We start from the raw sequence: 17,039 nt of genomic DNA on the forward strand, positions 1-17,039 counted from the left end.
TACATCCAGCAAATCACAGTTACCCATTTCAGGTTCACTTTTACAAGCTGCACTAGCCACCAATCCATCACCCATCACCAATCTACCCTCTCCTTCCTCAGTTAGGGCTTCCACCTGACCATCTACTTTAATCTGCTCCTGAGAAACATTTTCCTCCCCAGTGAGATCTTTCTGCTCTTGATCTAACTCCAGATTCACTTCTGAGACATTAGACAGACATTCAGAAACTCCATTCACAGACACACTGCTTTCTTGCACAGACAAACCTTTGGAGCAACCCTCCTCAGGCAAACCATTGCCCACAATAGACACAGGTGTAAGATCATTCCTGTCCTGTGACTGGCTACCTGAACTGAACAAAGCTTTAACATTATCCTCAATTAAAAGATCTTTAGGCAATAACTTCCTTACCCCAGCTATAACTTCATGCTTAGCCCCATTCCATTCGAGGTGGATTCTGGCTAAAGGCACCCGGACAGTAAACTCATAAAGGATCACAACATTCACACTCTGATTTGGTAAATAATCTTCCTCTTTGACTAGATCTGCTTTAACAAGAGTGATGTTAGATGCCATAATTTGCCCTAAACAGCTTTTACCATTGACTTTTACACTCTCTGAATTTTCCATGACCGCTCCCATACAGAGCACTGGCACAATTTATGGAGCCACCTTCTACTGAACACACAGTAACAGCATTGACATAAAAGGTAGCTGTGTTGGGGTACATTTGGTTACCCCCAGACAACTGCTCAGAGTTATACAACATACCAACATTGTTATAAACTGGACTTTCAAGAGGATACAGTTTCTGCTGTTCTTCCCTTGCTTCTTGGACTTGGAGCCGAAGTCTGGCAGTTTCTTGTTGCATCTTGTGAGTCTCTTGTTCCCATTCCTGTTGCCTTTGTCGAGCTTTCTCTTCAGCAGCCAGCAGCTCTTTCTTTCTCTCAGCAGCCTCTTCCTCCAGCTGGGCCAAGGCTTGCTTCTCTTTCATTCTAATATCTGCCAGTTTTTGCTCATATTCAAACTGCAGGCTGTCCATCAGAGTTTGCAGTTTCATTGCTTTTGCTGATGCTTTCTGGCTCATGGTCACTGATCTTTAACCAACCAAATTCTCAATCCCAAATTTCAAATTTGGATAGCGTGGGGTTCTGACCCAAAGCTTAATTGACTCTGTGGATCCTGCCGACTACGCCATTGTGACGATGTGGTTCTGGCGGGACCCAACTGAGAGTGCCAATTCAGGACCAATTGCCAAACAGGGCAGTCACAGCCCTAGGCTGGGGTTTTTCCACCTCTAAAGCAAACCAAACCAGCCAGACACGAATGACTTTGGTTTCACCCCACTGGCTAACCACAAATCACACAAGCAATTTCCTTAGACACTCCAGTCTCCCAGTATCACCACCAGTGCCACCTGTCCTGGGGATGAATGGTTATGAAAACCAACACCCCAGTAAAAGAAAAAGGTTCTCTCGATCCCAAAGGACCAAGCCCCAGACCCAGGTCAATATACACATCAGATCTTACCCACAAATCACGCTGTTGCCAATCCTTTAGAATCTAAAATCTAAAGGTTTATTCATAAAAGGAAAAAGATAGAGATGAGAGCTAGAATTGGTTAAATGGAATCAATTCCATATGTAAGCAGAGTCAGGATAAGCTCTACACTGACATCTGGTGGAAAGAATTTCAGAGAGTGTATTTGCATAGGCACACCTACCCTATCCCAGACTCCCAAGCTGTGGGACTGCTTGGTGACAAATTGCTCACCCTCAGTTGGGTGGTACTGGCTAGACATGGGACATGGGTTCCAAAACCCAGAGAATTGAGAGAGAGGCTGGGGACAGGTATCTGTGCCTGGTGGTGCAGTCTCCTTGTGGAGCCAGAAGCACCAGTTCCACCCCTCCTCTCTCCACTGTGGAATGTCAGAGTTGATTTTTTTTTATTCCCTTAAGAATTTAAATACAGGTGACTGAGCTGAACTCACTTTGGGCTAATGGTGCACTCGCACTGGGGCTCCCCCACTAAGAGCTGAGATCACTAAAGAGCTGAAATAACTGAGCTGAGAGCACTGAGTACTGTGCTAACTAGTGGGGGAGCCTGAAGATATGCTGTGGAACAGAGCGGCTGGCGGAGTGGAGCAGTTGTGGGGACAGCTGGTGGCAGCAGAGCGGCTGACAGAGCGGAGTAGCTGTGGGATGAGTGGAGCAGCCCACAGAGCGAGCGGAGCCGAGCAGTTTGCAGAGAGAACTGGAGCAGCTCATGGAGCAGAGCAGCTGGTGGAGCGGAGCAGTTTCTGAGGACGGCTGGAGGAGCAGCGTGGAGCGGCTGGTAAAGCGGAGCAGTTCATGGAGAAGGCGGAAGCAGAACGCACGGAGAGGCAGGGCAGTTGGCCCCGGACCACGTAAGGTGCCCCTTTCTATCCAGGCTGCGGGGGAGGGACCTCTACAGATAAACTCTCGAACTCTGGGGTGGCATTGACCAGAGACTTTTGGGTTGTTGGACTTTGGGGTGATTGGACTTAAAACCCTAAGGGGAAAAAGGACAGTGCCAAACGTACTTGGAGGTGGGTTTTTTGTTTATGGTTTGTGTTATAACCCTGTTTGTGGTGTTTCTCCAATGGGATGCCGCATTAATTCCTTCCTTTATTAAAAAGATTTTGCTACACTCAGACTCCGTGCTTGCGAGAGGGGAAGTATTGCCTCCTAGAGGCGCCCAGGGGGGTGTGGTATGTGAGTGTCCCAGGTCACTGGGTGGGGGCTCGAGCCGGTTATGCATTGTGTTACTGAAACGGAACCCCTGGATACTGAACCCGGCCCTTGTTGCTGCCAACTCAGAGGGGCAGAAGGGTTACATTTTGGGGGGCTCGTCCGGGATGCCTGGGTCAGTACCCCTCGCAAGCACCTGTTGAGTGTTCCACTGTATTGGGAAATAATTGTGTTTATATTTTGAGGAAACTACTGTTTGTATAATGGCTAATATGTCGGGTTTGTTGGGCTCCAGTCCTGCAGCCTCTAGCTCAGGAGCGGCAGATTCAGCCTATGATTGGGCAAACGCACTGGGGCATATATTGGAAAAGATTGTGTTGGCCTATGCTACGTCGAACTCTTGTCGTAAGTTAAGGTTATTTGATGGGGAAGAGGAGTTTGAACTCTGGTCGGAGCATACTACTGAAATGCTGTGGGATTGGGCCGTACCCGATGTAGGAAAGCGACGATGTCTAATAGAGAGCCTTAGTGGCCCAGCATTAGATGTAATTCGCACCCTGAAGCTCATTGACCCTGAGGTCAGTGTGAAGGACTGCCTAGAGGCCCTTGATAATACCTTTGGGAGCGTAGAGGGCCCTGAGGACTGTTACTGTAAATTCATTAATTCCCAACAGCAAAGGGGTGAGAAAATTTCAGCCTATATACAGAGGCTGGAGAGACTACTTCAGAGAGCTGTTATGAGGGGAGCAGTGACTGCTGAGCAGATGGATCAGACCAGACTGGCTCAAGTTTTAAGAGGGACTCAGTATCAGAACCCAATCCTACTTCATCTCCGACTAAGAGAACGGCAGGAACATCCCCCAAGTTACTCCCAGCTGATAAAGGAGGTCAGGGAAGAAGAAGAAAGGCAGGCGGCCAGTGAGTGTTGGGAAGCCCAAACATTGGAACCAGCCAGCACGACGCCACCGCCAATGGCCAGTGTACTGATGGTGAGCACCACAGAGGAACTTGCCAAACAAATGCAAGTCCTGACAGAACGGATAGCTGAGCTGCAAAGCATCATTGACCAAGCTAAGATTTCCAGGAATAAGGAGCCTCAGACTGTGACGATAGAGAAGTCAGTATCTAGAGTCACCGTCCCACCTCGCCGAATGGGGAAAGGACAATTCTTTTGCTACCGGTGTGGTCAGGATGGGCACAGTGCTGCTAACTGCCATAAGGAAGAGAACCCCTCTTTAGTGTATGAAAAGCTGAGGATTAGTTGGAAGAGATCCAGTAGCTGTCAGAAGGTCCGGGGACAGAGACCACCTAGGCCTGGAGGATTTGAAAATTCCCCCAGAAGAGACCATCCAGCTGGGATCCCTGCAGGACTGATAGGGCCTCGAGCAGAGGTCATGGTGAGGATTGAAGGGGCGGAGTGTAAAGCCGTGCTTGACACTGGATCTCAAGTGACTATTATATTTCAGTCATTCTACCAACAGATGCTTAGGCACCTGCCCATACAGCCACTGACTGGCATTGGTCTGTGTGGCCTCAGCATGGATGAATACCCCTATCAAGGGTATATCATAGTGCACCTGGAATTCCCAGAGGAGGTTGCTGGGGTAAGGCAAGAGGTAGACACCGCTGCCTTAATATGCCCTGACCCGAAAGGGACCTCTGATGTGTCTGTGCTGATAGGGACCAACTCCAGCCTCTTTAGGATACTGGCCGATTACTGCAGACAGCAAGCAGGAGACCAATATTTGAACACCTTGGTGATACACACACACTGTGCCGCGGCTTGCAGAAAAATTGAGGACACAAGAAAAGTGATGCCTGATTTGCCAGTAGGAGCACTGAGGTATGCGGGCCCGGTCCCTTTAGTGGTGCCTGCCATGTCAGAAAAGGAGGTGATTGTCAGGAGTACCTGCCTAAAAGGCAGTAAGGGAACATTAGCTGTGGAAGAGCAGCCAACCAAGGGAGGGCTCCCAGAAGGAGTGCTGGTTCTCAGTGGAGTCATAACCCTACCTGTTGAAGCCCAGGAGGAGGTGACGATACTGGTTGCTAATGAAACACGCCGTGATGTGTTTGTAAAACCAGGGCAGAAGATTGCAGACATCTTTGAGCCTGAAAGCATTGTGAGACCCCAGTGTGAAGCTGAAGTTCCAATGATAGATGCTGCGAAGTTTGACTTCGGGGACTCACCACTGTCTGAGGAGTGGAAGGATCGCCTGAGGAAGAAGCTTTGCGAGAGATCCAAGGTGTTCTCACTACATGAGTGGGACGTGGGATGTGCAAAGGGAGTGGAACACCATATCAGACTACAAGATCCCCGACCCTTCAGGGAGAGGTCTAGGAGGATTGCCCTCTCTGAGATGGAAGACGTGCGCCATCATCTTCAAGAGCTGATCGCGAATGGTATCATCACAGAGTCACGAAGCCCCTATGCCTCACCCATTGTGGTCGTTCGTAAGAAGAGTGGAAAAATCCGGATGTGTATTGACTACCGCACCCTAAACAGGCGCACTACAGTTGATCAATACACCATGCCTCGAGTACAAGATGCCTTGGACTGTTTGCTGGGTAGTCAGTGGTTCTCTGTGTTGGATCTTCGGAGTGGATACTACCAGATCCCTCTGGGAGAAGAGGATAAGGAGAAGACAGCCTTCATCTGCCCGTTAGGGTTCTACCAGTTCGAACGCATGCCACAAGGGATTTCTGGGGCCCCTGCCACATTTCAACGACTTATGGAAAAAGTCGTGGGAGACATGAATTTACTGCAGGTGTTAGTTTACTTGGATGACCTGATTGTGTTTGGAAGAACCCTGGAGGAACATGAAGAAAGACTTCTTAAAGTGCTCGATAGGTTGGAGGCATACGGTTTGAAGCTTTCAATTGATAAATGCCAGTTCTGCCAAACCTCAGTGAAGTATGTAGGTCACATCGTGTCCCAAGAGGGTGTGAGTACTGACCCCGATAAAATAGAAGCACTCACTACCTGGCCACGTCCCAGTAACTACAGAGAACTCAAGACGTTTCTTGGATTTAGTGGCTACTACCGCAGATTTGTGAAGAACTATGCTACGATTGTAAAACCTCTGAATGATCTTACCAGGGGATACCAGTCCAACAAGAACAAATCTAAGACCTAGAATAAGCGGAGGCCTCCAAAGCCTCCTTTGCAGAGACACTATGGCCCCTTCGAACCATTTGGGCCGCGGTGGGATGAAAGATGTGAGAGGGCTTTTTGGGAAATCATTACTTGCCTAACTCATGCTCCCATCCCAGTCTTTGCTGACCCAAGCAAACTGTTTATCCTGCATACTGATGCCAGTTTGGAGGGTCTGGGAGCAGTACTGTATCAGGAAGTGGAAGGCAAACGCAAACCGGTAGCCTTTGCCAGCCGAGGACTGTCTGACAGTGAAACTCGCTACCCCATCCACAAGCTGGAGTTCTTGGCCTTGAAATGGGCCATCACTGAGAAATTTCGAGACTACTTGTACGGTGCTCAGTTCCAGGTGTGGACAGACAACAACCCACTGACCTATGTGTTAACAAGTGCTAAATTGGATGCTACAGGCCAGAGACGGGTGGCCGCCGTGGCTAGCTATGAGTTCAGCATTCAATACCGATCGGGGAGGAGCAATGTAGATGCAGATGCCTTGTCCAGACGTCCGCAGGCACCTGATGTCGCTGTGATACCCACGGATGGCGTGAGAGCTATCTGCAGTGTGAGTCGCCGAGAGCCGGAGGCCCCTGAGAGCCTTCATGGATGTGTTGCTGAAGCTTTGGGCCTGCCCCCTGAATGCGTGCCTTCTGCTTCAGTGAACTATATTGCTTTGGACTAATCTCCCTTGCCCATGCTCAATGCAGCTGACTGGCAGGAAGCCCAGCTGCAAGATGTTGACATTTGTGATACACTACTTGCCAAAAGAGAGGGGCGAGGCCCAGCTGCGGTTATCCCACCTACCCCAGAGGGTAAACTACTATTGAGAGAATGGACCAAGCTGAAACTGATTCAGGGAGTGCTACACCGCGTGACCACAGACCCTCTACAAAAGCAACGGAATCAACTAGTGCTGCCAAAAGAGTACAGAGCCCTGGCCATGAGGGCCCTGCATGATGACTTTGGACATTTAGGGATGGAGAGGACCCTGGAACTTATCCGCAGTAGGTTCTATTGGCCTCGGATGGCCGAAGATGTTCACAGAAAATGTGACACCTGCGCGCGATGTGTGCAAAGGAAAACTCTGCCCACAAGGGCCGCATATCTGAAGAACATCACCAGCAACAAACCTCTGGAGCTGGTTTGCATTGATTTCTTGTCCTTAGAAGTGGACAAGAGGAATATTGGGAACATTCTAGTAGTGACCGACCATTATACGCGATATGCACAGGCATACCCCACACGTGATCAGAAGGCCACTACCGTCGCTCGAGTACTGTGGGAAAAATATTTCTCAGTTTATGGATTCCCAGCCCAGATACACTCAGATCAGGGATGAGATTTTGAGAGTCACCTTCTGAAGGAGGTGCTGAGGATAGCAGGTATTAAAAAGTCGAGGACAATGCCTTACCACCCACAAGGTGACCCTCAGCCAGAGAGGTTCAACCGAACCCTATTGGATATGTTAGGGACTTTGCGGCCAGAGCAGAAGGCAACCTGGAGCCAACATGTTGCATTTCTGGTGCACGCCTACAATGCCACAAAGAACGATGCTACGGGGGTCACCCCATATCTCTTGATGTTTGGGCGAGAACCAAGACTACCCATAGATTTGTGCTTTGGTGTATCAGAGGATGGCGATAGCTATGAAACCCATCAGCAATATGTATCCCGACTACGAGAAAAGCTACAGGATGCTTATCACTTAGCTACGTCTGCAGCTCGGAAGAACGCAGACCGCAACAAACAGCGATATGATGCTAGGGTGCATCTGCAAGAGCTCCAGCCAGGGGACAGAGTCCTGCTGCGAAATTTGGGTATTGCTGGCAAGCACAAGATAGCTGACAGATGGAAGGCAATACCTTACTTAGTGATGGAAAAGCTAGGAGACCTGCCGGTCTACAAGATCAAACCTGAAGAGGGTCCAGGGCAGACCAAAACCGTGCATAGAAACCTTTTGCTTCCTGTGGGAGAATTGGTAGGCAGCCCTTATGAGATGGGCCACAACAGGGCAACTGGGCAGAACGAAGGTGCTGTACCAAAGCCGCCTTCCAACGTGGACAGCCGGCCTCCTGCAGCTAACCTACCCCTACTCGGCACATCTGACAGTGAGTCTGAGGAGGAAGACACAACCATGGTGTATCCTGGGATGAAGACAAGATTTCAGTCTCAATCCGCTGAATCAGAAGAGAGCACATCCTCTTCCGCCCTAAACCCTATGGCAGAAGTATTTAGGCCCATTCCTGACATCCCTGAGCCACTGGTGGGACCCCCGTGTAATGACTTACACAGACTATTGGACAGTGGTGACATACAGATGGAGGATGTCCAGAGCACCTTCGACCCTCCACTGTTAGAACTAGAAATGCAGGGGCCTATGCCAGTACCCGAGGGGAACTCACAGGAAACCTCCCCATCCGTCACTCAAGAGGATGTCCCCTCTACCATAGCAACAGAGATTCTCAATAGGCGAGACAGGGTAATAAGACCAGTGAAACGGTTAACTTACGATGCACCTGGGCTGATTAGTGAGGAGCCTATACATTTAGCACACAGGTTTGTGAAAGCTAAAGTGGGCTATCTAATGCCCTTTGGAGGGGACCAATAAGTTGGTATAGTAGCGAATGTGATTTGTTGGGACGACAAATTCTTGGCTGGGGGGAGGATGTAAGCAGAGTCAGGATAAGCTCTACACTGACATCTGGTGGAAAGAATTTCAGAGAGTGTATTTGCATAGGCACGCCTACCCTATCCCAGACTGCCGAGCTGTGGGACTGCTTGGTGACAAATTGCTCACCCTCAGTTGGGTGGTACTGGCTAGACATGGGACATGGGTTCCAAAACCCAGAGAATTGAGAGAGGTTGGGGACAGGTATTTGTGCCTGGTGGTGCAGTTGCCTTGTGGAGCTAGAAGCACCAGTTCCACCCCCTCCTCTCTCCACTGTGGAATGTCAGAGTTGATTTTTTTATTCCCTTAAGAATTTAAATACAGGTGACTGAGCTGAACTCACTTTGGGCTAATAGTGCACTCGCACTGGGGCTCCCCCACTAAGAGCTGAGATCACTAAGAGTTGAAATCACTAAAGAGCTGAAATAACTGAGCTGAGAGCACTGAGTACTGTGCTAACTAGTGGGGGAGCCTGAAGATATGCTGTGGAACAGAGCGGCTGGCGGAGTGGAGCAGTTGTGGGGACGGCTGGTGGCAGCAGAGCGGCTGGCAGAGCGGAGTAGCTGTGGGACGAGTGGAGCAGCCCACAGAGCGAGCGGAGCCGAGCAGTTTGCAGAGAGAACTGGAGCAGCTCATGGAGCAGAGGAGCTGGTGGAGCGGAGCAGTTTCTGAGGACGGCTGGAGGAGCAGCGTGGAGCGGCTGGTAAAGCGGAGCAGTTCATGGAGAAGGCGGAAGCAGAACGCACGGAGAGGCAGGGCAGTTGGCCCCGGACCACGTAAGGTGCCCCTTTCTATCCAGGCTGCGGGGGAGGGACCTCTACAGATAAACTCTCGAACTCTGGGGTGGCATTGACCAGAGACTTTTGGGTTGTTGGACTTTGGGGTGATTGGACTTAAAACCCTAAGGGGAAAAAGGACAGTGCCAAACGTACTTGGAGGTGGGTTTTTTGTTTATGGTTTGTGTTATGACCCTGTTTGTGGTGTTTCTCCAATGGGATGCCGCATTAATTCCTTCCTTTATTAAAAAGATTTTGCTACACTCAGACTCCGTGCTTGCGAGAGGGGAAGTATTGCCTCCTAGAGGCGCCCAGGGGGGTGTGGTATGTGAGTGTCCCAGGTCACTGGGTGGGGGCTCGAGCCGGTTATGCATTGTGTTACTGAAACGGAACCCCTGGATACTGAACCCGGCCCTTGTTGCTGCCAACTCAGAGGGGCAGAAGGGTTACACATACAGTAATGGCAAAGTTCTTAGTTCAGGCTGGTAGCAGTGATGGAATAAACTGCAAGTTTAAATCAAGTCTCTGGAGAACATCCCCCACTGGGATGGGTCATCAGTCCTTTGTGTAGAGCTTCAGTTTGTAGCAAAGTGCCTCCAGAGGTAGGAAGCAGGATTGAAGACCAGATGGAGATGAGGCATCAGCCTTATATAGACACTTCCAGGAGTAAGAACACTCCTTTGTTCTTACAGTGGAAAATTACAGCAAAATGGAGTTTGCAGTCACATGGGCCAGTTTCTGCACACCCTGCTGAGTCACAAGGGGTATCTGCCTCCTCTCAGTGGGTCAATTGTGTAGGTGATGTTCCTTAATGGGCCATCAAGCAGGCTAAGCAGAGCTAACACCCACTTGTCTGGGGTCTTTCCCAGGACTGTAGCACCAATTTGAAATACAGACAGTATACAACCAATACTTATAACTTCAACTACATAATGATACAGACATACAGACAGCATAATCATAACCAGTAACCCATAACTTGGTCTTAGACACCTTATATGACCCCCTTTACATAGGATTTGGTGCCACTACCAGACCTTGGTTGCAAACGATGTTCTATGTGGTCCCAGTTTATATCAATAACGTCACACTCCCCTTAACAAAGACCCTTGTTAAAAAACTTAACATCTCTGTCTTCAGGCTGCTTTCTAAGCAGCTAGAAAGGAGGGGAAAAAATCCTACTGGCTTTTGGTTCCTAAAAAATCCCTCACCACTGCTCACCATGTCAAGGTTCCTCCCCCACTCTGAACTTTAGGGTACAGATGTGGCGACCTGCATGGACACTTCTAAGCTTAATTACTAGCTTAGATCTGGTAACACTGCCACATCCAGAAATTTCAGTGTCACACGACAAGAGGCCTGTCCTGAACCTGTGACTCCATGACGAGCGCAGAGACTGTCTGACCTCTGCAGGGCTGGGCGGTAACACGCACCGTATGCTCGCGAGACTGAGACAGGAAACCCAGCCGCCTATGGAGCCTGCAGACTGGCCTCAGGCGAATCGCTGCACAGGGCAGTGGGTGGCAGTGCCAGGAGCACACGGTGCAGGGCCGGCTCCTAGGTGACTGGCTCTCTTAGCGAGGGACCAAGCGATGTTATCATCCGCTGCGCAGAGTCCCACCGACCCCAAATCACAGTGGCCAGGCTGAGGGTTTGTCACCACGTCACTAACACGCTTCGTTCACTCACCCGGGTGATAAACAAACTCTGCAGCAGGCAGCCTGCCCTGGGCATGGATCCCTGCAGCCCCCATTTTCCCTGGAGCAAATCCCATGTCCCCTCGCTCTGCACCCGCAGCCTAGTGCATCTCAGCAGAGTTAAATCCCCACAGACGCCCATTTGCGATGCTGGGGGCTGCTGACTCAGGCCCATCCTCCCTGTGCCGCTAGGACCGACTGACTGTCATCACCCAGGGCTGGGCCGCGGGGACAGCAGGAAGGAAGCAGTTACCCCGAGGTGCCCTGTAGCGAACGCCAATCCTGCCTGCCCCCTGCGGCCTCGGGACCCTGCTCACAGCAGGAGCCGTTGGAAGTGGAGCTGAAGGGCAGGACAGGCCATCCTGGAGCCTGAATCCTGTTTACACGTGTGATGCGCAGATCAGTGGAGCTGTTCCAGTAAAAAGGGCATGGACGCCCCCCAGCCTGGAGCAGCGCGGAGCCCCCTACACGGACTCAACAGGGGCAAGGCCCTGCCCAGTGCTGACTCCAGCAACCCCATGCAGCACCCAGCCCCAGCACGCCCAGTGCCCAACCGGAGTCCCCCAGCACCAGCCCCAGCCCCAGCCCCAGCCCCAGCCCCAGAGCGGCCCTGCTGGGTTTGGCTGGGACACCCCAAAGGTGGGTGAGTTGCTTGGAGCAGCTCCCGCTTCCCCGGGGCTCAGGGGGCCGACTAGAAGGCTGGTCTCAGCTCTGCGCTGGAAGGAGCAGGCGTGGCCCCAAGCCTATAGGGCTTTGTGGGGTGTGGCGGTGGCTGGTTTGTGAGCCAGGGAGGACTTGGGACTCGAAGGTGATTCCTGCCTCTTCACCTGCTTTTATGGCCCTTGGGGCGTCATTGTGGGAAGGAAAGTGAAAGCAAATCCGCTCACAGCCCCGAGATGGCGATTCTCTGGGGACGGAGGGCAGGGACCACGGGGCTGGGAAGTCTCCTCATCCCCCTCCTTGTTGTCAGGGTGGCCCGTAAGTACAGACCCCCTGGTGACCTGGGGCAGGGCAGGGCAGGGCAGGGCCCTGGGGCTCCCCGGCAGAGTAAAGTCCAGGGGACGGGCCCTGGGTACAGGTGGGTCAGTCACTGCCCAGTTCTGCCTGGCCTTAGCCGCAGGGTCTGCCCTGAGCCCGTGCGAATGCCCCAGAGTATGACAGGAGCCAGGGAGGGAACGGGGGAGCTGCAAAAAATCCCAGGGGCAAGAGAGGGGAGTCAGGGTCTGAGAGCTCAGATGGGGAACTAGGGAGCTGCCGGTGAAGGAGCCTAGGACCGTTCTGGATACGATATCTCAGCAGTGACCCTGGAGGGGAACAGGTGGGAGGCAGGGGGATAAATGACAAACAAATGTCACCCTGCGACCAAACCCAGCTCGCCCTGCTCTCCGCGGTGGCCAGCTGTGGGCTCGGTGCTGTGACGGGCCCTGCAGAAACCCAGGCTGGGGTTTGCCAGGCAATGCTCCCCATGCCCCCATCAGGAGCAGGCGCCATTACTCTGAAGCGGATTTTGCTGAGCCAGCCACAGCCAGCAGCGTATTGATCGCCCCAGCCCAGCAAGTGCAAAGGAAAGGACTGTCCAGGCTGTGCCCCCGTGTCCCCGGAGCAGCCCGGGGCTCATTTCACCAGCCCCCGCGCTGCCCAGCCTGGGTTCTGTCCCCACTCCACTTCCTGCTTACAGCCAGAAGGGGCCAGATCCTCTCGTCTGACCTCGGGCGAGGCACAGATCAGAGAATCTCATCCAGCCACCCCTGCTGGGCCCAGTGACTTGTGCCTGGCTAACAACCCTTCCCAAAAAGCCTCCTGGCTGGGCTGGAGCCATCCAGAGGTAGTGACACTGTCCCCCCCTCTGCCTGGGAGGTTGGTGCCGGTGGGCAGGCACCCTGGCTCCTCACTTTGTTCCTCATTTCCAACGTGAATGTGGCTCGCGCCAGCTCCCGGCCACTGAGTCATATTCAGCCTCCTCTGCTAGGTGAATGGGACCCTCAGCACCCAGGATTTTCTCTCCAGACTCATAATTATGCACTACGAACAAGTCACCCTCAGCCTGCTGTTTGATGAGCTAACAGACTGAGCGCTGCCAGGCCCTCGCTGTCCAGCCTCATCTCCAGCCTGCAGAGAATTTATCTGTCCTCTTTCTGCACCTGCTCCAACTTTCACACGTCCTTTCTAAAGTGCAGACACCAGCGTCGGGGGCTGGATTCCAGTGCCAGTCTGACCAGGTGCAGAGGTAAATCACACCTGGAATGTCCCACTTGCTGGGCCCGTTTCTACCTCCCAGGGGCACAGGAGCCCTTCGTGCTCCGGGAGCTGGTGGGGAGCTGCTTTTCCACTCTGACTCGAGCTCCTGGCAGTGTCCCCCAGCCTGCAGGTGAGGCTGGCACCCCTGGGTCCCTGCTGGACCATCTTGCATGTGGATGCATTCAGCAAAACACACTTTGTTTGAGTGGGCCCAGCTCACTGCATGTTTCTCCCCCAGAGTCCCAGCTGACTGTGTCCATGGGGCCCTCTCCGGTGAGGGCCGTGCTGGGATCAGATGTGCTGCTGCCATGTAGCTTTGCTGTGGGCGAAACCATCAGTCTGCCTAAATTCTACCTGGCCTGGGCCCGGGGAGCTGAGAAGGTGGCCGAGTACCTCAGAGAAAAGCAGACTCAGCAGCCCAAGGTGAAGCTTTTCCCGGAGGAGCTGAGCAGGGGGAACTGCTCCCTGGGGCTGAGGAACGTGAGCCTGGAGGACAGAGGCAGATACACCAGCACCCTCATCTACACGCCCGACAGATCTGAGCAGCAGCTCGAGCTGCAGGTGACAGGTGAGTTTGTTAAACGGTGACATACCTGCTTCCCGGGAGAGTGAAATCTCGGCTGTGACGCTGGATTCGTGGAGCTTCTTCCATGTAACTCTGGGTGTCTCATTCCCTCTTCCAGCTGCTCCCCGACTTTTCATCCCCCAGCAATTGGCCAGGACAGACACAGCGACCTCCTTCCCGTGCCACGTGTGGGGATTCTACCCCGGGGATGTCACCATCACATGGCTGAGAGACGGGCGGGTTCTGACTGACGCCACCCGCTCTGCCCCCCAGAGGAACCCAGACGGGACCTTTAACCTCACCCTGACCTACACCTTCACCCCCACCACGAGCGATTCCGGCAGCATCTTCTCCTGCCGCGTCAGCCACGCGGCTCTGGCCCAGCCCCTGCAGGAGGAGTTCGCCCTGGATGTCACAGGTGAGTCTGGGCTGGGGGGATACTGAGCCAGTGGGGCACTGGGTCCCCCATTTTCTTGTCACTCTGCCCATGGGGAGAGATTTCCCTGACCCACACTGGGTCTCAGAGCTTGTCCCAGCCCCAGTCCAGCAGGTGTGAGCGCTGGGAGAGATCCTGCCGGCTGCCCCAGTAACCTCTGAACTGGGGTCTCGGCAGGTTACAGGCCATTGCAGTGAAGCTGTCTGGTCCCAGCACAATGTCCCTCCTCCACTGAGCTGCAGTGCCAGGAGCTGGGCAGGGCCTGTCTCCTTCGGCCCCTGCAACCAAGGACCCAGCCGCTGGGCACCCGTCTGTCCTGTGCTCATGGGCGCTGGGGCCCTGCAGAGATACTCAGTCTGGGTATGTTCATCCCACTCAGCCCAGAACCCCCTGGGATCTCCCATGTCCCCTGGCTGGGAGCCTGGCCCTGGGGGGTCCCCTGACTGGGGGGGGCCTGGCTCTGGGGCCCTTGGGGAGGGCAGTGCACTTCACAGGGCTCTGACTTCCCTGCTCCTTCATCAGCAGGTGCAGACACAGCTCCTTCGAAAGCCATCACCGGGGTCTGCATCGCGCTGCTGCTGGTCATGGTGGCTGGGTTAGCCATTTACTACTGGAGATGGCGGAGGGCGTGGAAAGGTAACACAGGCCCAGTCCAGTGGCTGTGGGGACCCAGAGGGAGCAGAGAGTCTGGGGAGGGGACAGGGACACAGCCAGGGAGACCCCAGAGGTTGCGGGGCTGGGGGGAGGGCCGCATGCCGCAAGTAAGGGGAGGGGCGGCATACAGGGGAACTCCCCACCCCAGCTCATCCCTGCCCCACCTCCACCCCGAGCACACCGTCGCCGCTTCACTTCTCCCGCCTCCCAGGCTTGCGGCGCCAATCAGCTTAGGCACCGCAAGCCTGGGGGGCGGGAGAAGTGAAGCGGCGACAGTGTGCTCGGGGTGGAGGTGGGGCAGGGGTGAGCTGGGGCGGGGGGTGCCTCAGGGCGGAGGGTGGGCAGGTGGGGAGCTGCCGCAAGGGACGCACCTCAGGCAGAGAGGAGGAGCTGCCGCGGGGAGGGGGGCGCCTCGGGGCGGGGGGGGCGCAAGGTGGAAGTTTCGCCTAGGATGCAAAACATCCTTGCACTGGCCCTGGGATACGCCAATTAACACGCTCCCTGGAGTTAACAGCCACCCCCTTGGGTCTCCGTCACTCTGCCCACAGGGTGTTTCTGCCCCCAAACTCGCCCAGCACTGCCCAGCGGGATACGCACTCACGCTGTGCTGCCTTTAACAAATGCTACTGCAGGCACTGGTCACCAGGCACGTCCCTCTGCGGGATTCTCCACATGGCCCTGGCCCGGCTCCAGAGCAGCGTCTGTGCCCGGGTGCCCGTGAGCTCCCAGCTTTGAGAAGCAGGATAACGGGGAGTAGGAACAGCAGCAGCCAGGCTGAGTGCTCCAGGCCGCCACGCCAGAACAAGCCGGTGTTTCTGAGCTCTGGCTAATCTAGAGCGGCTGTGGAGGGGAGCCCGGCTGGAGCTCTGTGGCCTTCGGAGCTAGGGGCTGTCCCAGACGGTCAGACGTTGGCTGGCCAAGGTGGTGAGGCCTCACACTGAACGGCACTTCTCTGTGTGTCCATCTGTCTGTAACACGGTGACACCTGAACACCATGTCCCCTCAATTCCAAACCTTCCAGGAATGGCCTGCGCAGTGGTGACCAGGACCCTGCTGATCTGGGGACGGTCAGCACATCAAAAGAGAGGACCAGGGGGGTGCATGGAGCCGCTGTCACCTGTCTGTGGATGGTACTGGCCACACGACACCCCCCTTTTTGTCCTCCCGATAGTGTGTGATGTGCTGAGCCCCAACCACAGGGGAGAAATACCTGCTCCCCCTGCTTGGAGCCATGGGGCGGATGCTCAGCCAGAAGGGGCAGCCAGAGGAAGAGGAGAGAGCAGGCTTAATTCCTGCCTTCCTCAGAGTCTCCTCCAGGTGTGTGTGGGGGGCACCAGCCACCCACACCTCTCTGTCAGTCCGGGGGCATGAGAGGTACTTTGGGGATGGGGGAGAGAGAGAGAGACAGATCCCCTGACAAGGTGAGGAGATTGAGGACCCCTTGGGGGAGGGAATTGAGGGGCACAGAGATCCTGGTATGGGGGGAAGGGGGAATGGAGGGCAAGGGAGCACACAGAACCCTGCCATGTGGGGCAGTTGCAGGTTGTCCCTGAAATAGAGGGGCTGGGGGGCACCAGGGTGCTTGTGGGGGGTGTGGGGAGATACGAGGAGCTCAGCTGACACAAGCTATGCAGTGTGCAACCCCCCAGCACTGGATACATTTCAGTACTGAATTGGTCAGACAGGATCATGTCACAGACCCGGCAGATCTTGCCCCCACTGGCAGACACTGTCCCACCCAGCAGTGACGGCAGCCGTCCCAGTCTGGGGCCAGAGTTACTAGCCCTGGTCCCACCACTCACCTCGGCCCCGTGTGCAGGCAGGTTAGGTGACAATCTGCCCCCTCTGCCCCATGTAAGCACATGCTCCCGGCTGTGCCCAGCTCTCCCACGGCCGTAGAGCCGGTGCTGCCAGCTGTTCCCTACTGGGGTCTCCCAAAGCACCTCAGTGCCCAGAGCAGAGACCCCTGAGACGAGGTCACGCGCCTGCCCCGACAAACGCCGTGATACGGCCCCAGCCCTCAGGCTGCCTCCGCGGATGCTGCTCTCAGGAGAGGCCAGGGAAGGGTCAGGAGAGCAGAGGGGTGGGGGCAGAAGGGTCCCTTGTCCAGGTGGGGGCACAGAGCTTAGCAGTGGGGCAGGGTGAA

The 17,039-nt window shown here is 54.4% G+C and overlaps 1 protein-coding gene across 2 annotated transcripts in view; it reads left to right on the forward strand.

Moving 5' to 3' along the window:
• The window catches only part of LOC127052324 (signal-regulatory protein beta-1-like), a 63,831-nt gene that overhangs the window by 23,399 nt on the left and 23,393 nt on the right, over positions 1–17,039 (forward strand). The window contains exons 6-8 of one of the 2 annotated variants that reach the window (XM_050955903.1): positions 13,477–13,806; positions 13,922–14,221; positions 14,765–14,875. In XM_050955903.1, the coding sequence (XP_050811860.1) occupies positions 13,477–13,806; positions 13,922–14,221; positions 14,765–14,875 (741 nt within the window). Of the gene's footprint in view, positions 1–13,476; positions 13,807–13,921; positions 14,222–14,761; positions 14,876–17,039 lie in introns of both variants that reach the window. The other variant, XM_050955902.1, reaches the window with a different exon arrangement.

The sequence above is a fragment of the Gopherus flavomarginatus genome, chromosome 5, assembly GCF_025201925.1.
Source record: "Gopherus flavomarginatus isolate rGopFla2 chromosome 5, rGopFla2.mat.asm, whole genome shotgun sequence".
NCBI lineage: Eukaryota > Metazoa > Chordata > Testudines > Testudinidae > Gopherus > Gopherus flavomarginatus.